We start from the raw sequence: 14,047 nt of genomic DNA, 5'->3' as shown, positions 1-14,047 counted from the left end.
TTTTCTGTGTGTATATCTCTTGCATATCACACATACTATACACCTGCACACATTCATTCATGCCTCTGTCTGCATGTGCCATTCTCTGCCAGATGCAGAAAGTAATAAAGGCAAGGGATGGGGGAGCAAAAAACAATTACACTATCTATTCTCAAGGAGACCAGCACATATTGATTGGTGGTGAATGGATCAACCTCTGTGCTCCTTTGCTCGTAGAACCCCGTCAGAAGTGACAAGCTCTGTTTTGGCTTCGCAGCAGAGCTTTAGTCAGGTGGTGGCAGCTCCAGACGTGCCCTTCCTATCATTACTTTGGTGTGGATGTGCTTGTGTGTCTCTGTGTCTGGGAGGTTGGTATCTCAGTGGAAAACAGTTATCACTGTAATCAAAACTCTTTAATTAATCCAGCATCTACATAGTCACACAGTAATGCTACCTGGGGGGAGACAGTTAATGTGCTCGGTGCTAGACAGAAACCCAGAGAGAAAGATTCAATCAGTTTTCACTTAGAGTTGGTCACAAAGTGCATGTGATTAGTGTCTCAGCAATATTTTCCATAAAGTACTGCAAACAGGACAATGAAAGCATGAAATTCATCTCAATTTGCAAAGAGAAAAATATGACTATTGTGTAAAAATAAAGAAAAAAAACCTAAAGGTGTTAAATAATGTGCAGACATACTTTTTGAAGCAATAAGTAAATTAAAAATCATTTCAGGTAGGTCATTCAGGTAAAAACATGTTTTTCAGGTTGATTTATTCATATATGGGCTGCTGTTTAATTTTCAGCAGTGGCAATCACAAAGCCTCAAAGCCTCGAAACAACTGAATATGTTCACAGTATATTATATATGTGCTTATTGGACCTGAACGCGAGGAGCATCCGACCGCAACTTGTGTTCATTATTTCACGTATAGTTAAAAGGCTGTGAGGGAACTCACCGTGCAAAGCGTCTCAAACTCTTTGTCGGAGACGAAACCTCCATCCAGACCAAACAGGAAGATGGAGGCATAAGAGAGCAAACCGCCTAGGATGATCAGGTTGTTCATATAGGGACTGGACATCTTGATAAGCCTGGAAGAGAATTAAAACAAGGGGAACTTATAATCACTCGAAAACACTTAATATGATATTCTTCAATGGACAGGTAATAATAACATACAGTACCTCACAGTTAAAGGTTAATCAACATTCTTTCATTTTACTACTGCTCATTCTCAGCTGATCTTTTTTTGCTTGCATGTTTGTTTCACTACTTGAGGCTGACCTGTGGTTGCGGTTCTTTATGTTGAAGAACAAGAAGGCCCCAGCCATCAGCATGCCCAGTATGGTGATAGTGGATAGGATACTGTAGAGGGGAACGTTGATGTGGCGCCTCTGCAGACGGACAAATGTACGATCCTTGGGAGGCTCCACACCTAAGAGGAAGAGGTGTATTGCATAAAATATTTAGTTTAAGACAGTCTCAGAAAAAAAGAGTCAGACTCAAGCATAATGTGACATTGTCATTATATCATCTGTATCCAAGACTGAATATTTGTGGGCACTGCCTCCTTCGGATCTTTCTCTTTTCAACCACAAAATAGTGACACCGCAGGAGACATCCAGTTATTTGAGACCCATTTCCTGCTCCTCAGTTTCCACTAGTTGAGTGCATGTATCTCTGTGCACCACAGTCAAGTTATTGTGGTTAGGTCCTGCACTGTCTTATCTATGGCTGTATTTTTCCTCCTTCCACTGTGCCAATCGATCGCAATGGCATCATCTTACACATCTCCACTTACTGTGGTCGGGGATGTGGAAACAAGCATTTTAGATGGGAGCTGTCCTAGAGTTTCTGTAAGTGGGGCAAAGCTGAGACGATGGAGGGAGAGTGGGAGGGTGGAATAGGGGAGAATAGCCAGGGAGATCAAACAAATTAGAAAGTATGTCAACATAAGCAAACATGGGAAGGGGTGAAAAATGGACTGGTGAATAATTTAATTGAAAGAGGACAGGCTAGAGTGGTGGTGGTGGTGTCTGAGTATATCTGAGTGTGTATATGTGCAGGAGGGACTTTGGGTTTAAGTGAGCAAATGAACAAGAAAAGAGAGTGCTGAGGTGGTAAGTGATGGGCCTTTAACTTATATATAAACACATAAGATGCACCAGGGCACCTTTTCCTTCTTCAGTGAGTTTTACATCTCTCAGTCAACACACACACACACACACACACACACACAGAGACTCACTCACAGACACAGACACAGACACAGACACACACACACACACACACACACACACACACACACACACACACACACACACACACACAGAGAGAGACTCACTCACAGACACAGACACAGACACACACACACACACACACACACACACACACACACACACAGATATCTGGGTCCTTATTTATCAACCTGCTAAAAGTCAAATTTCAGCAAGTAAAATCCTTCAATTTTACTCTTACTCACAAACTTGAGAATAAGAGCTATTTATGAAATTTCCTACAACTTAAAATGGTCTTAAAAGTAAGCTCCAGAGATCTATTACTGTAAACTGGTTGAGAGTGGATGCTAGTACATAAATCCTTGTTGGTAAAATCAGAAATAGTTTTGCTGAAAAACATAGCAGTGAATAAGGATTTTAAAGATTGAACAATGTAATATATATGGGATGAAATGTTCATCCCATATATATTAGAATGTGACTTATGAATGTGACTTATTCTTCACCCTCAAAGAAGAACTTGTTAACTCCAAGTTTGCTCCTCATACTTTTAACTCTTAGAAATGTGATAAATATAGCACAGCTCTTCATACCTTGGAACCTGATGGAGTTGTTGATGAGGTCCAGCACGTCTGCAATTGCGTTGTACTCTCCCACCTTTACCTCCTGGCCTTCTGTTAAAAACACACACACACACACATATATAACGTATAAGGATATCCAAATAGATCTTGCATGGAACACTGACTTAAAAAGGCTTGTGGGGTTTTTAAAATGTACCACCAGTAACTGTTCTTTGGAGAAAATGTAACAGCAGCTACAAACAAATGTACAAATTCAAACAGTAATTAGACACAGTGAAGAATAGTACAGCTTTAAGCCATACAGTCTGGCAAAGTGCTACAGTCTTACAGAGTGCTTTAAATCAGGGGGGGGTCGTCCAAAATCTATCAGTAAATAACCACTGTATAGCATTCCCTATCTTTTAGGGAGCTAGGTAAGTGTATCCTTTAAGATTTTGCAGTTTAATATGGCCAAGATATGGTTTTCCTATTTTTACAGTCTCAATTATGCAAAGTCATAAATAAGGCTGAACTGAAGCAAGGGCACACTTCAAATGATGACTATGGGAAGAATCTCTAACTGATATAGGATAAAACAATAAATAAAAGCAACTGTATCTTGGTATTTATAGAGAAATATACCTTGGTTTAAGTATTTCTAAGATACAGTCAAGAGATAATAAACTGCTGTACATCCCAGCCTGTAAACACCACAGTCTCTGAGGAGTCCAGCTCAAACACAGCTATTTAAGGATTTAGTGTTTTCTCTTTTCGAAACAACGATGGGTCCCTCAGTTGTAATATTGGAGGAAGCATGACCTTGTCAGATACACCTGGGCCTTCACTCTTCTTCACTCATAAAGATTACTTAGAGCGTAAGCACTACAAAACAACCTGCAATTTCTTCTGGTGTGTGTGCACAAATCTCTCACTGCTTCCCCCTGTTATCGCTCTTATAGGCCCATTGAACTCCTCTGCAGCATTGTCCTTCATGAGGAAAATGACAGATAACATCAGCTATTGCATCACAGAACACCACGTTCCCTCTCTCCTCTCAGTGAATCACCTCATTTGATCTCCAATTCTGCCATCAAAGCATCTGTTAATGTTGAAAATGTTAGGCAGACAATTCCAGCACAGTAAATTATATGTGCATACACAATCAGGATTTGTATTTCTCAAACTTCCCGGTGCCGAACGAGGATCAATGATGGTGTTTTCCTTGACCACCTCCTTTGTCAGGATCTAAACAGCAGAAGGGATTGTATATCAGCACTCCTCCTTTGAGATGCTAAAATACTACCAGAGCACTCTGTCCCCACAGGGAATATTGATGGCTTCAGCAGGCTGATAAAACTCAACCTGTAGCTCAGCCCATGCAATGACATTTTATGCCTTTTTGTTTGATCAGTCATTTTAAACTACTGCAAATTCAGTTGTGATTTCAATAAATGGCCATTATACTAGTTTTAAATAAGATTACTGGCATTGTATAGACATGGAAAAAAAAGAGTTAAAAGATCCCATGAAAAGAAATCCCATGAAAAGACTTAAACCAACTGATCTTTCTAACAAGTATTGTTTGAGTAGTCTTCAGTTCCTCTGGATCGTAGACCTCTAAATCTTTTTTTTTTTTTTTTTTTTAAACAAAAAAACAAAAACATAAATGAGCCACAGTATTACAGTACTGCACTGGGGGATATGTTCTTTCATTACCATGAACTTGGGCACTGTAGTTTATTTTAGTCAATCATACATCATGTCGTAAATACTCTGCTGGGCACCAAAGACGTGACTGAAAATAGCCCCTAATGAATACATTATTTGTTCTTGTCAATAAACATTTGCCAAGAAAACAACTCTTGTAGAAGTCTCCTTAAAAAAAAAGACTTTAGTGTGTATTTGTAAGTTTCCAAAGATCTACTTTTCAGTTGGAACAAATGGGTATGGGGATGAGGCCACAGAATAACACATAGTGTGATTTGGCCTTTTCATACGATGTGTTGACATTAAAATGATTGCTTCTTTGTGCCCATGTCCTTTTAACTTAGAATAATAAAAACAACAAAACTACTGAAAAGATGACTAATATTAGGACGGATGTCAATAAGCAGTGTTTCTTAGCCACTGTATACTACTGTACATGTCTGTTCTATCCGTTTTGGTAACAATACTGTTCCCCTTTACTGATGCAGTTGCAGTGATGCTTTATTGATAATAATTGTCAAAACTCTTCAACTTAACACACTAAAAAACACAAGTATGATGTACCTATAGTTTAGGCACAGATGACTTGACCTATTTGGAGCAGAATCTCATGCTGTTTTGATAACCCAAATATTACAAATATCAAAGTGGTGATTACTAGGCCTCATTTACAGTAATGCTCAACATAAAGCTGATTGCTTTTTACCAACATAACTTGGCTCATCTTCACAGCTGTGTGTGTGTGTGATCAAATTATTTTAAAGAGTTTCTCTCCATGAGGTTAGTGTGTCTTTGATCAAGTTAATTTTTATTTTGTTTCATGTCAAATCTGTGAAATTTCAACACTGGAAAAGAAAGAAAGAATTTCTGCTTCAATGAAAAACATTGGTGATACAATTCAATGATATTCATGTGAGCTATTTAAGTTGAAAGGACTGAGAGAAGACTATTGCCTGGAGGTAAACCGACAGCAGCAAGGGTGTTGCTAGTTCAGATTCCTGCAGAGGATGACAGAAAACCAGGAAATTAATTCTTACTTGAGGGGTGTCATATCTCTGAAGATCCAAAACATCTTAACCTTTTACTCACATATCACATCCTCACCTTATTGATATATATATTATTGAATCTCCCTTCTGCTTTAGGACAAAGGCCATGTTTCCTTATCTACCATGCCTGGTAGTGTGTTGATTTAAAATCTGTACTCAGAGGGACTGTGATCAAGACCTCTGGTATTGAGCTATCTCTTACCCCCATGAGGAGACAGTGGGAATAAGAGCCACTGAGGTCCCTTACTTAGAACGCCTGACAGGTTAAAATGGAGGATCAGAGGCTGAGGAGAGATGATAGGGTCATGTTGAGGATCGCTGCCTTTTGAAATATTCAAGCTGGGACTGTCCCTCCTCTCCTCTACACCCAGCTCAGGCTCTTGGTGTCAAAGGGGTGACAAATACACTATCCCTGACAAGTGAGAAAGAAGTGATAGAGTGAAGGTTAAGGAGGGATGGAGGATATATAATAAGGCTAGGAGATGATAGTGAAAGATAGCTGTGACACAGGGGAATATTTGGTTGAGGAAAGTGAGTTGGGGACTCAGAGGCCAGTAAGCTCAAGGAGAAGAGAAAGAGAGATAGACAAAAACAAATGCGTAGTCATGCTTCAGGCGCTTATTTGAAATTATTTGATCACCCTCTAATCAATCATTCAAATGTTTTGTGACAGCATCCTGTTGCTGTTTGTGCTCCTCCTTCTGCTTGGTTTCATTCTTGCAGGTATATTACAGGTATAGAGTGTTATCAGACCTGATGTCATGCATGGGTGTTGGCTGGACTCAAGCTATTGCCTCTGCCTTTGCTTCTCTCTAGCTCCGCCCTGAACCCACATGTAGTCTATTCAAAGTCAAAAAACCCACAAAAAAACTGCTTGATTTTTAAGCGTACTGTTGATATAGATTATTGTCTCACAGTACAATGCACAGAGGAAACAGGAGTTACTCACAGCTGCAAAAAATGTGAATAAATGTTGAATTGTGTGACACAGCTTGATAGAGCATCTTTGGAAAATCAAAAATAACCCCTTTCTTTCACTTGAAATTTGATTGACAGTAGCACTAAAGTCACAGTTTGATTGACGTCCATCAGCAGGCATCTTCTATTATTAATTGTTAAATTATAGCATACATTGATTGCTTTTCTACTAACAAAAATAGAATACAATGACAATTACTGTAGTATGTAGTATGAATTTGAGACACAATTTTATTTATTGTGTTCAGTGTTATTGGTTTAAAAAAAAATCAATTTAGAGCTGACACAGTTTCACAGAAAATGAATCAACTAATATGATAATTAATTAATGTTTTTAATTCTCAGTCCTCAATTGTTTGATGTGCAGCTTTCATGTCATATGTGATTGTAAATTGATTGAAATTATGACTGGCTTATTAAATTGTAGTGGGCATTTTCCTCTACTTTCTGATGTTTATAGACTTGATGATTAATCAATAAACCTATAAAACAATCAACAGTTTATTCAATTTAGAAAATAATTAATTGTGTTAATTGTGTGGTCAGTCATGTGTGGTCTTCCATTTTATCATACACACCAGCATGTGTATGAGCACACTCTCTCTCTCTCTCTTGTGCTTCTCAAATAGAATACACACATACACACACACCCACACACAGAGTATGATGTAAGCAGCCAGAGGGATCGAGCCCCTCTGCAATGGGAAAGATAAGATGGTTAGGCAGAGAGGACTTCAACAGCACCATGCAGCGTGCTACATACAGCCAGGGGAGCCTCAGAGCTGGGAATCCCCTGCATAGAGATGCAATCTCTGGGTTATTCCCCCACACCGCAGGCCCTGCTGGCCATAAACAACCTCCGGATGATGCTATATGGAAAAAAAATATGGAAGTACTGAGGCCCCATTTTCATGTACAAATCTCCATGGTGTACATATGCATCCTATCACCACAGAGGAGACAAATCACAGTGTCTTGCAATATGGAGATTTATGTTCACCTACAAACACGCAGACACACAGAGAGAACTTCACACAGAAAGTCCTGTGGAGACTTCCCTCAATAGAAAAATTACAAACTGTCTAAAACAATTTCTGTTTTAAGACAATCTCTTACCAACACCTTTTCTTTTTAAGTAATAGACATTAGATAAGTATGTGCAGAAAATAGTCTGACCTGAAAACTGAAACCCTTCATCCTTTCCCTCCTGAGCAAGCTTTGCCTAAACCCTGCTGGTAAGGATCCATTTTAGGTACCTGCACATCAACTGTGGCAGCCTTCTGGTTTGAGGAAAAAAGTAAATGGCTTTCCAAACGTCTGTGCAAAATTTTCCAAACTATTTAAGGTTTTATTGAACAGAGATATGCAATGGTTCAAAAATACTATCTCAACTCCTCCAATGCTGGTCCAGTGGACTTGGATCAGTACGGATGGCTGAGTAAGTTCTGCACAAAAAAGATACATCCATATGCTAACACTAAGGTCTTGCTGTGATACAACAGTTTCCATTCAAAGTAGGCAGGTTAATCTGAGGAGTAGAAAAGATACATTACTGTAATAAAGTAAAGTATGTATTCACACATACCTTGAAACTGGTTGAATTTTATTGTACCCATCCTCTCTCCATTCCGAAACATGACTTGACCCTAAAAAGAAGGAAAAACAAAAGATGTATCGTTAACATAAGATAAAATATTGGAACTCTTTCAAGTCATAAAACATTGTATTCTGCTGAGGAAGATGCAGCATCAACAATGAGGGGAACTTTAGTTTAAAAAAGGAGCTTAGACTGACTAAATGTATGCACAATGCTGTCCTGATGCTGGCGCACTGGCAGGCAAAGGGCAGAGTCTCGACTCCTGCGCACTGCATCTCATTTGATTAGAAGTGGCCAAAATTGATCTGTTTATGGAGGTAAACAGATTTATCTTTCGGCCAATTCATTTGCTAATATCCTTGGAACAACATCAGGTCAGCGAGGCTGCCTGATATAACAGCGCTTGCTCACTTAGCATTGGAACAAATCTGGGACCAGACGGCATTTAAAAGGCAATTTTTTAAAGTGTGTCTCAAATTTTGCGACAGAAAAGTATGCACCGGTAAATGGATGAAGCATAGATTTTATTTCACAGAATTCATTTCTCACCAAAAAGGTATGTCAAACAACCACCTTGAAATGAGAAAAAAACTAAAAAACAAAAAACAAAGGGAAGTCTAACCTCCACAGGCACAAGATAAACTATTTCAAGCTAGGGAGCACCTGGAAAATGCAGACATGGTAGACAAAAGCAGTGCAACCTTACAGCAATATTGTAAAACATATTCAAATCAATTTGGCCTCTGTCTCTTAATCTCTGGCATGTACTCTCATTCTTTCTCTCTCTCTCGTTCTATTTTCTCTATCCCTCTGTCTCTTTTCTCTCTCTCTCTCTCCTTCATCTACCAAGACTGTTCAATTAATTCAGCCCACCATCTGCTTACAGGGCTTCTTAATTACACATTTAACTGGGTTTACATATTATTGGCTGACTAACAAAACAGGTGAGAGCCAGCATGACAGAGAGAGCGTGAGACTGAGACGTAGAGAAAGAAAGGGGGGGGGGGCAGAGAGAGAGAGAGAGAGAGAGAGTGAGAGAGAGAGAGAGAGAGAGAGAGAGAGAGAGAGAGAGAGAGAGAGAGAGAGAGAGAGAGAGAGAGACAGAGAGACAGAGAGAGATAGATAGATAGCTAGATAAAATAGCTAGATAGATGGATAAGGCTATTCAGTGAAAAAAAGAGAGAGAGAGAGCATTTGCATTGGCTGATTAAAAGACAGCTGAGGGGGGAATATGGAGAAGGAAGCTGGAGAGCCAATTTTGCCTCAAAAAGATGGCAAGCTTTGAAGTAGCAGTGCAGGATCCCACCCCTCTGTTTGAATCCCTGTCTTTGTGTGGCATCTTTGATGTTTGTCTGAGTGTGTGTGTGTGTGTGTGTGTGTGTGCATGTGTGTCTATGTGTATGCACTTAATATGTTGTCACGTTATGTTGATGTACATGCGCATGTCCCTGATGATGTTCTGCATGTGTGTGAGCAGATCGAGCCGCTCCTGTCATAGAGAGTCTCCGACGCTGCATCTACTTCGGCGATGTGTGATGGATCCTCTGTTACCAATTTCACTCAGCAGTGTCACTCTGACTTGTTAACACTAACAAGTTCCTTTTGTCACATGCTGCTCTTTCCTACAATATGCTTTGCAATTACACCTGAGGTGTAAGTAGGACAATGCAATGCACCTCAGTTCAGCTCATTAGGTATTATATTCAGATAACTGCCGTGTGTAAACAGGGTCAGACAATGTGGGATGAAAATAGGGGAACTTGACTTGAATCCATAATGACTGTGAGTATATGTATCCAGGTTTCTAGAGTAGCTGCACCACCATGCTCTTGTTGTGCATTAGCATTGCCACCATAATTGCCCTTTACATCAGCAAAAGTGGAGCAATCACAAACCTTACTGAAATGGTGTGTAGCTACTTTAACAGCCCCTAATTTTTTCTCTGAAGTTTATATGCTGTTTGAAGAAAATGCAAAATATGTCAAACAAATGCAGAGGCACTGACTAGGTCATTCTTAATTGAAAATAAATGTCTGCACTACAAAGATTAAATTAACCTCCTTTGGCTAAAATTCAGAGAAGCCACTGTAAAGCCTCTATCCATAAGGTATTATGCTCCTCTGCAGGTTTAGGCAACCTCACCTGAGTGTATTGACCCAGACAGGTGTTCATATTCAAAGGACGTTCAGACTGGTGTCACAATGGTGGCTGATGCAGCGATTACTGTGTCCAAGCGTGTGTGAGTGTGTGTCTGAATGTGTCTTTCTGAGGTGAGCCAGTGGAGGTGGCCATGTATCACTTGACTGTGGAGGTAAGAATACTGTCATTGAGGGGACTGCTGGGGTCAAATGAGATGTGAATCAGTGGGCTGCAGGTGTGACATCCTCTGGGTTCTCAGGGTTTGAGTGGGGAACACAGTTGATGTATACACACACATTAAAGGAGAAAAACAGAGACACATATCCCTCCCTCTCTGTTTCACATCAGTGTCTTTTTGAGATGACTGTCAAGCCTCAGGCTGACCTTCTCACCACTACCCACAGAGACACTGATTCCAACATGATGGCCACTGACCACAGATAAAATAAAATATAGATACAGGAAAACAAACGTATATATACCCACACACTTGTCATCCACTAATCTCAACCTGCTGCATCTCTTTCCATCTAGCTCTCCCTAGTGAATTCCAGTGTACATCATCTTGTGGTTCTAGCAGCTATCTGCACTTTCTGTGCCCTGGAAGTCTCTTCCAGCTAATGTCAGCTGTCTTCTCTGTGGCTATGACAGCAGCCAGATCAATACTGCGGAGCCCTCGATGATCACTCTCCTGCTGCTGCAGCCGCATCCGCCACTGATTCAGCACAGAACCGACATGGTTTGGTATCATGGGACATGTGTGTGTGTGTGTGTGTGTGTGTGTGTGTGTATGTGTGTGTGTGTGTGTGTGTGTGTGCACAGCAAACACAGTGTAAAAATCGTGACATCAAGAAAGACACAGGGCTCATGTCGGAGCGATCCCTTAAGATCAATCACGCATTCACATTTTAACCAAGGGTAAACAGACACAATTTGCCATTTGTCGCTGGTGCCTGTGCATGGATTCATTTGATGGGAACTGGGTAGAAGTTATTGCAATTCACAAGCATACCAAGTGAGTTGTGTAACAGCAGCTTTTGAAATCTGAATTTGAAAATAGCATAAAAGATGTATGCCGTGTGAAAAGGGAAATTGCCTTCCGATGTCTTTGTTCGTGGTGTGTGGGTGGATGTTTCCATGTGCAAGTGTATGCTACATACAGGGAACATTTTTGATCTCATTTCATGTAATCCCTTAAAAGAACAGTTATATTAGTCTGTGGATCTCGACTCTCTTACAACAAAAAAAATGCATTTAATTATTCTGCAGTGCTGCTTTCTTCAAACAACATAATTGTTTATTTGTTCATAACACACACAATATTCTTCCACACAGTTTTATTGTTTTAGTTGTATATCATCAACAATGTATGTATGCAACTGATTTTTTTTTAGGTCATCAGCAAGGTAAAAGCATGCAGATGTACTGTAATGTTCCCAATCAACCTTCCATTATGACTGTATTAGTAGAGAGCAGTAGACTATGTTCCAACAACTAACATTATGTAGACTGAAACAATCATAATGAAATGCTAAACTGCCTATTTTATAATATCTCTAAAAATCAAGTGGCTGCATAATCATTACTTTATTATTTACTGTATGTCATTACTTCATTGCCTGATAGAAGGCTTAGTGCTCAGAAAGAAAGTGCTGCAGTATTTACAGAATATAAAGTATGACAGCTTCCAGACATGAAAACTAAGTAAATATATTCACTCAAGCACTGTACTTAGGGTTAATGTAAGTAATGTACAAATACCTCAATTATATATTTTATTTTAAGAACATTCGTCATTTTAAACCACTCTGAACAGTCTGAAGGGTGATTTAGGTACATTTTGCATTAGGCATAAAAAAATGTTCAGTAATGTATTAGTATTTGTATGTTTGTACTGTGGTGTGGCTACAGTCACATAAGTGAAAGAAGTAATTCATCCAACACTGATGGCTACATACTGTATGTAGGAACAATATGAGTCAATAGCAGGAGAATGAGACTGCTAGCCTACAAAACAACCTAACAGGACTTTGTGTGCTTGTGTGTGCTTGGAGTATAAAGTGAAAGAAATGTTGCTTCGTTTTCTGGAGTTTAAGAGGAGAGCTTTAATGTCACCCTGCTCCTGACAGGCAGCCCTGAGTGGGTCTGTGCTGAGAGGTTCAATGTCACCCTGTTCCTGATCAGCAGCCCTGAGTGGGTCTGCGCTGAGGGAGGTAAGAGCAGAGGGGTGAGGATCGACGACCCGAAGGATTGGTGTTGCGCTACAACACACACACACACAGCCCCAGGGACGCTATCGCCCCAAAGGGCCTCACCATAATACAAGTCTGTGCTGGTCTTCTCCAAGGATATTTACTCTGCCTCCTTTTCTCTCTTCTTCTTTTGACATTTATACCACATTAGCATCTGTATCTACATATTATCGTCTCCATCCATTTCTCTCATGAACCACCTTGACTTTTCTCCACATTTAGTGAATGTTCATGTTCAGTTGAGTATTTATTCAGCACTGCACTGAAATCATTTTCCAGTCCAGTCCAGCCAATCATTTTCTTTTTTTATCTTCACTTGCATTTTTCAGATCATTTATTTGTAAACACAGTCATGAAGGTGATATGAATAATGTTCTGCTGTACTGTAATGTAATACATGCCTAGGCTGGGAGCAGTGTGGCATCCTCTAATAATGGAGTGGCCTTTACAGGGGAACAGGTGATATCCTCTAACAGCTATAGGGGAAGTGAGAGTGTGTGCATGAACACACATGCACACACACACACATATACACACACACACCCAGCATGTAGCTAGCATAGCCACCAGGATCAATCTTGAACGCCCTGCAGTGAGTCGGCAGCACCAAATGACATCACTTTAGGCTTCATGTAGAGACAAGAATAGCTAAGTAACCTTCTCTGCAAACAATTTACAGTATCACAGAGCAGTAATTAATGCCTCTGTGTGTTAGTTTGACATTTGCCTACTCCATGCAAACATATTACATATATAATACTGTATATATAGTGTTACATACATAAACACTTGGCACTAGACATTTTAATTAACCCAAAAAGATGCTTCTTCATCAACAACAACATGTCTGATGGTATTCTGGTCATGTTGCTTTACATGTTGTGTTGGTATATGAGTTTTTCCTACTCCATGTGCCTCATCACCAATACCTTTTGCCTGCTTGTACATGGACTGTGTGCGAGTGTCTAACTCTGCACAGACTGATGTCTCTATTTACAGTATGAAAGTGAGTAAAGTCCTAATGTTTATACAGTTTCTTTTTTAAAACATTTTATTCTGTTCCATAACTTACAGTGACGCCAAAGAAGTTGGTCTCGTTCATGACGTCTAGCACCATCTTTCCCACTTCGCGGTCATCCACTGTGAAGTTGTGATAGGTGTTTTGCCGCTGTTTGATCCTGAGCAGTTCCATCACTCGAGTCAGGGTTTTAGCAATGACCCAGATCCCATCATAGGCAAAGCCATGAAACTTGCTGGACTCCACACCTTTCTGCCGCAGCTCTTGGCTGTACTCCCTCTCATACTCCTTAGGGGTCTGAAATAGAGAGGAGACAAGAAACTGATTTTAAATATGCTGTTCTTCTATTTTAAAAAAACAAACAAAAAAACAAAAGCATTCATTTCTGATTACTTCAAATAAACTCTTATTGGTGTTATCTGATCCAAGGAGAATGGATTATTTTGTGCACAATTTGAGATACAAAGTTACTGGAAAATAAGGCTGTTTTGGAATCAATGCTCCTGTTCTGGGTATGGGTAGTTTAA

The 14,047-nt window shown here is 39.8% G+C and overlaps 1 protein-coding gene across 1 annotated transcript in view; it reads right to left on the bottom strand.

Moving 5' to 3' along the window:
* Window positions 1–14,047, bottom strand: part of gabbr2 (gamma-aminobutyric acid (GABA) B receptor, 2) — a 179,677-nt gene that overhangs the window by 55,011 nt on the left and 110,619 nt on the right. The window contains exons 7-11 of the mRNA XM_053333848.1: window positions 13,575–13,817; window positions 8,100–8,160; window positions 2,811–2,891; window positions 1,265–1,415; window positions 939–1,071 (exon numbers count right to left, since the gene is read on the bottom strand). Of these exons, the coding sequence (XP_053189823.1) occupies window positions 939–1,071; window positions 1,265–1,415; window positions 2,811–2,891; window positions 8,100–8,160; window positions 13,575–13,817 (669 nt within the window). The remainder of the gene's footprint in view (window positions 1–938; window positions 1,072–1,264; window positions 1,416–2,810; window positions 2,892–8,099; window positions 8,161–13,574; window positions 13,818–14,047) is intronic.

Source organism: Scomber japonicus, chromosome 15, assembly GCF_027409825.1.
Source record: "Scomber japonicus isolate fScoJap1 chromosome 15, fScoJap1.pri, whole genome shotgun sequence".
NCBI classification, from domain to species: domain Eukaryota; kingdom Metazoa; phylum Chordata; class Actinopteri; order Scombriformes; family Scombridae; genus Scomber; species Scomber japonicus.
This window is presented reverse-complemented; position numbering and strand designations above follow the sequence as displayed.